The sequence below is a fragment of the Benincasa hispida genome, chromosome 7 (assembly GCF_027475165.1).
Source record: "Benincasa hispida cultivar pf3 chromosome 7, pf3_genome.v1.1, whole genome shotgun sequence".
Classification (NCBI taxonomy): Eukaryota; Viridiplantae; Streptophyta; class Magnoliopsida; order Cucurbitales; family Cucurbitaceae; genus Benincasa; species Benincasa hispida.
In genome coordinates, this window is record NC_143484.1 from 33,096,946 (window position 1) to 33,103,106 (window position 6,161).

The window sequence follows — 6,161 nt, forward strand, 5'->3', positions numbered from 1 at the left end:
CCTACAACAGATTACATTTCACGAATTTCAACGCCGATTTCGGGAAGAAAAGGAGAGACCGATCGAGGAAGTACTCACAATAGTACGACCGCCATAAACTCCTCGATCCGCCTCTCGAGGATGCGATTCATTTGAAAGGTTCCTTTTCTTTTTTCTTTACTATTTTCTAGTTTTTCTAAAAAAAATTTACTATTTCTTTTCTCAACCCATTTTTATGTACTTTTGATGGAAGAAAGCCCATATTAAAATTTGGCGAAGAATTTTGATTTTCTATATATATATATCCTAAATTGTTTGATGAGAGAGAAAGGAATCAAAAGGTTAATAAGGTAAAAAATAATGGAGTTATGAAAAATTTATAGATATTAATACATTTATGAAATATTACTAGGCTAAAAGTTTCTTGTATGAGCTTTCTACATATATATAGCTTTAATTATAGGCCTATATTGCACTATTTTCTTCTACACTTAATTTACTTCAGAGATAGGTCAATAGAATATAAATTTTCACTAATATTGATGTCTATTTACCATTAAGACCTCATTCATGTTTTTTATAAAATAAAAATAAAGAATACCCATGGTTTTCATTCTCACTCTCCCATGTATAGCCTTAGGGCTTCGCGCCCATTGATGTTCCCTAGAAAAAATGTTAAAATCCTTATTCTTTCTCTTTCTAATTAAACCCTTTTTTTCTCCTCCCTCTCTTTTTCTCCTTCATGACGGTGTGACTTGCAAGCGGCTGACGATGGGAGACAGATGGCGCAGGACGAGCAAATCCAATCGACGGCAGGGGTTCTAGATGAGATGAAAATGATGATGGGGAGAAGAAGAGATGAAAATGCAGAGGGTATTGTGCATGCAAACCAAAGAATAAATGTACACACACATATATATATGATGTATATAATCATTTATTTTATATAAATGATGATGATTTTTTTATTTAGAATTATTGTTTTAGGATATATACGCTTATATATATATATATATATATATATATATATATACACGTTATGTATTAACATTAATTCCATCTATGATTTATATACTGTGGTAGATATTTTTGTTTATTTTCGATTACTTTGAATTTATGATATATTGATATGAACCAGGACAACTTGTGTTACCACCGGGACCAATCACGTGCTCAAGAGCCAAGAAGCTTCAATTAGCATTGAGTTCTCATATTCAAGTGGAAATGAACTCAATTGAAGGGATTCAAGCAACAACATCTAACCAGAAGCTTTATAATTGGTTTTAGTTGATGCTACAAGATTTGAACTTTATTAATTTATTTTAATTTGAAAACATACCTTAATTTTTTGGGTATTTTCATTATTGGACCCATATATATTTTGTTTGAGTTTTTAGTTCTTTTGCGTTAGGGGTAGAATGACCTTTTTAAGTCCCTTTAGTTAAGTAGGTTGGGTTTAAAGGAGAAGAGAAAAAGACACTATGTTGGTTTTTGGATGTTTGAATTTTTAGGTTTTCTTTTGAATGAAAATTCTCTAGTAGATGATAGAGTTTTATCGCAACTTTTGCAATTCTTGATTCAGGGTTGCATGTTAAGAACATTCAGATAAGTCTGATCATCTTGCTTGTGGAGTGTTTGAACTTGGAGTAAAGAACTAGTTCTCCTTATCTCTTGGTCTTCGATCAAAAGGTAATCCAAATCTAATCATTCCCTTTGGAATTGTTGTCAAATTGATTGGTGGTTTTAGAATTTGATATTAGGGGTTCCTAATTTTCAGATCCTAGGGTTTTCATATCATATATATACTGTGTAAATAAAAGTTATGATGTATATTATGATTTATATTGTACTATCATATGTGATACAATTATATCAAAACTTTCCAATGGTACAACCATCTATTTGAGTACATTTATATTTCATATATTGATTAGAATATTTCTACGCATCTAATACAAGGTTCTAAGGTATATTTAAAAATAACCATGAATACGCTACAAAAACCAACAAGTTATCATGAAACCAGTTGTATTTGAGTACATATCAAATATATTTATCAGTATATTTCATATATTTGTTAGAACATTTTCAAATAAATAATAGAATATATTGCAAGCAGTAAGCACAAGCGATATATCACATACTCAAAACAAACCATGAAATATATCCCATGATATAAAAGATCAACATGAAAAATGAAATGGAAAATAAAATGATATTAAATGTCATTTTCTTTCTCTAATTAAAAATGAAAAAAAAAATCATATTAAATGTCATTTGAGAAAATGAGAAAAAAAACATATTAAATATATTTTCTCTCTCCATAATAAATGCATATTCTCTCTACTTGTAAGGAGCTTTGTAAATATGGAAAAAAAAAATACATAAAAATTGGATATAAGAAATAAGAAAAGGGTAAAACCGTCCAAAATTAACACTAAAACCCTCCTTTTGTAAAAATATTTATGATATATATGACCAAAAGAATTTTTTATATAAAAATATTTTTTTTATTTAATTTGGATGAAAGAAAGCCCAATTGAAAGGCCCAAGAAAATGGTATGACTGAACCCCAATTGAAGAGTCCAAATGGGTCGAGAACATGGTAGAAGAAGCTCGTGGAATCGTCTTCTTCGCCAAGAATAAACCAGAAGCAACTTTTTCTTTCCAGAAATTTCTAAAATATGTTCTCTGCCCACTTATTTAAATGTTTCAACTCCCCACTAGGAAGCCATCCTTGGGAGTTAGCAGCAAACAATACACCATTTCAAGCAAACTTTGTCAATTAAATCCATTTCTTCTCTCTTGTTATCCTCTGCTTTGAACTTGAACGACCATGGCTCTGATTCCAAGCATTTTCGGTGGCCGCCGGAGCAACGTCTTCGACCCCTTTTCATTGGACGTTTGGGATCCCTTCGAAGGATTCCCATTTTCAAGCTCATTGGCCAACCTCCCTTCCTCTGCTCGTGAGACCTCTGCTTTTGCCAACACTCGCATCGACTGGAAAGAAACCCCAGAAGCCCACATCTTCAAGGCCGATCTTCCTGGAATCAAAAAGGAAGAAGTCAAAGTTGAAGTGGAAGAGGGCCAAGTGCTGCAAATCAGTGGGGAGAGAAGCAAAGAGCAAGAGGAGAAGAACGACAAATGGCATAGAATCGAACGAAGCAGTGGGAAGTTCTCGAGGAGATTCAGGCTGCCGGAGAATGCTAAAGTTGAGGAGGCGAAGGCCAACATGGAGAATGGAGTGCTGACTGTGACAGTGCCCAAAATGGTGGAGAAGAAGTCAGAAATCAAGTCAATCGACATCTCTGGCTAGACATCACCACATTGTTCTTTCTGAGTTCTGCACTCTGCAGCATTCTGCCTATGTTTCTTAAATAAATTGTGGAAGAATGAATTTTGTTAGTGTGTTTTGCAATGTTTATAATTTTGTATACATGAAAAGTCTTTGACTGTATTTTATGAGAATGAATATAATCTAACGTTGTTTTTAAGTTTATATTCTTCTTCCAATATATTACATAGCAAATGTTTCATCCAAAAGTTAGCTTCTTGTTTCAATTACAAATTGAAAAATTATACATTACATATAAATTGCTTTCATCCATCAACGTTAAGATTTTTGCTAGGACCGAGGATGAAAGTGAATTGGTAAGATATTTTATTATAACTAAATACAAAATTCAATATAATATAAGTATCAGTGGACTAGATCTAAAAAATTTGAAGTCTCAGTCTCATGTTATGGTGTAGGCTGATCAGCTCCTGATGGCTGAGGTCGAGTTTGACGAGCTCTTTGTGGCCGAGGTTTAGGACGACGAATTCTTGATGGCTGATGTTGAGGTCGACTAGCTTTCGGTGGGCGCACTCGACCCTAAAAGTCTTGTAGAAGAGCGATCTTAGTTTGGACAAATATTTTAAAGTAACGAAAGACATCAAGGTCGACCAACTTCTTGAGTTTTAGGAGGAACATGAAACAACCAAAACACACACATTAGATTCACAAATTAAGAGTACATGATATTAAAATTTAATCAAAATTTTCACATTTCCGTTGATACGACATGGACTTGAAGAATGACTCAATAAATCATTTATATTGTAAAAATAGTTAATATAAAATATTATTGAATTTTATGCCTTAAAACTCGTAGATAGTAAAAGTAACTAATTGATCACCATCAATAAAGAGTTATTAATGTTATTTCAATAAATGTCATTGGTTGTGTTGTATTCTATTTGGTCTTAATAACCCTAAATTCAATAAACTAACCTCCAAAATAATTCCTTTCTATACTCTCTCTACAATCTTTCAACCTCTCCTTCTTCCAAGTGTTGGAGACCACTCATCCAACTCTTGTAATCTTAGAAAATAACTAGGATATTCTTGTGGTGGTGTCGGTGATCGTTGAGAAGATATTCGTAGTTGAGAAATTTCAAAAAATTTGGGAATCTACGTAATTAAGAATTATTCATCCATTTTGTTTCTCCCTTAAAATGCATGCTTATTATGATGTTTATCCTCTTCTATTCTGTTTTATTTTACTATATTTTGTTTTTTTAAAATCGAATTTTGAAATGCAAGGCGTTCTTACCTTTCGCTCAAGATTTGATCCCTACAAAAATATCTCTAATGTGAATATAATATAAATAATTAACATTCAATTCCATAATAATATTATACATCACAATTTCTTTTTCATCTCTCCACTGTCGCAAACATTGCGGAAGACACCTCAATTACAAAACTCTAGTTTTGAGAATTTATTTAATACAATAGCGACAGTTGCAGAAGGAAGAACAATAATGTGTAGCTAGATATGTCAATCGACTTGATCTCAAGCTTTTTCTCTTCCACTTTAGTTGAAATTAAGAGTATAAAGTGATTAAGGAAGGAATGTAAGCTTTGTTGTTGAATATTGATGTGATGGGATTGAAGCACACTTAGCATTTATATTAGGATGAATCATACAAATTCCAGATATTTTCAAGCTTTTCAGGTCTTTTCCTTAATTCCCTTTTTGACTTTTCCAAATCCTAGCATATTACCTTTCTTTCATAACCTTCTCCAACCTCCTAGATTAATTGGATTTTTTATTCTAATTTCCAAATTGATTGTTGAAATGGGTCGAGGAGATTGTAGAAGCTTCTGGAATCATCTTGTTCTCCTCGAAGAAGAAACCAGAAGGAAGATTTTTATTGAAATATTTCAACTTTCCACTCCTGATAGACAAATCTACGTATCAAACGACTTTCATTTAAATCCGTTTCACTAAAATGGAATTGGTAGGTTCATTAAGAAATGGAGAAAATTCTAGCATGTAAACAATAATTGTTGATATATTTTTTTTTTCACAAGAAGATGAGAGAAAAAATCCAAAATAGTCTGTAAAATATTTCTCGCATCAATAAGGTATGAGGAAAAAAGGCACTAAAATAGAAAAAATGTAAAAGAATGCAATTGAAAAAATAAAACGGTAAAATTAAAATAAGTTAGAAAACTCAAAACAACAATATTGTTAAAAAAAAAAAAAAAAAAAAAAAAAACTAGGTAAGTTGTGAAAAATGTACAAGAATTAGGTTGGAAAAAATATTGAGAAAAAAATAAATAAGAAAACCCAAAATCTATAGCAAATATGAAAAAAAAATCCACTTTGTAAGTTAAAAAAAAAAAAAAAAAAAAAAGGGAAAGAGGATGAAGTTGTCAAAAAAGTATTGAGGAAAAAAAAAAGGAAAATCCAAAATCTATAGCAATAATGTAAATTCTTAGTATAAATTTGGAAGAATGGAGAACAATACTAGAGCTGGAGAGAGTTTAAGAGAAACTAGTGAGAAAGAAGTCGAGACTTGATTGAGAGAGATGAGGGTGAAATGAAAAAAAAAAGGTTTTAGAAGATAATTATGAGGGTTTTTATATTGAAGGGCAAAATAGTCATTTTGTATTTTGACGGTCTTATTAATCTTTAAAAATAAAAAACATCCTAAGTATCCTTAAGGACTATTTGTTTTAAAGAAAATACATAGTGCATCCGAACATCACCTATCTTTGTGCATCTTACTAAATTATCCAATAAAAAATTTTTATGTGATAATTTTTTAATTCATTTTTTGGTATGAGTGATAAGATAAAAAAAAAACATAGAGATGAATGCATTTTGGGATACACCCCACTATTACCCTTT

At 31.3% G+C, this 6,161-nt stretch overlaps 1 protein-coding gene across 1 annotated transcript; it reads left to right on the forward strand.

The window, feature by feature from the left end:
* The first annotated feature begins 2,591 nt into the window (after positions 1 to 2,591).
* Positions 2,592 to 3,478, forward strand: LOC120080788 (17.6 kDa class I heat shock protein 3-like). Its single transcript, XM_039035416.2, has one exon. The coding sequence runs from the start codon at positions 2,816 to 2,818 to the stop codon at positions 3,293 to 3,295; it is 480 nt and encodes a 159-aa protein (XP_038891344.1). The 5' UTR covers positions 2,592 to 2,815; the 3' UTR covers positions 3,296 to 3,478.
* The last annotated feature ends 2,683 nt before the right edge of the window (positions 3,479 to 6,161 follow it).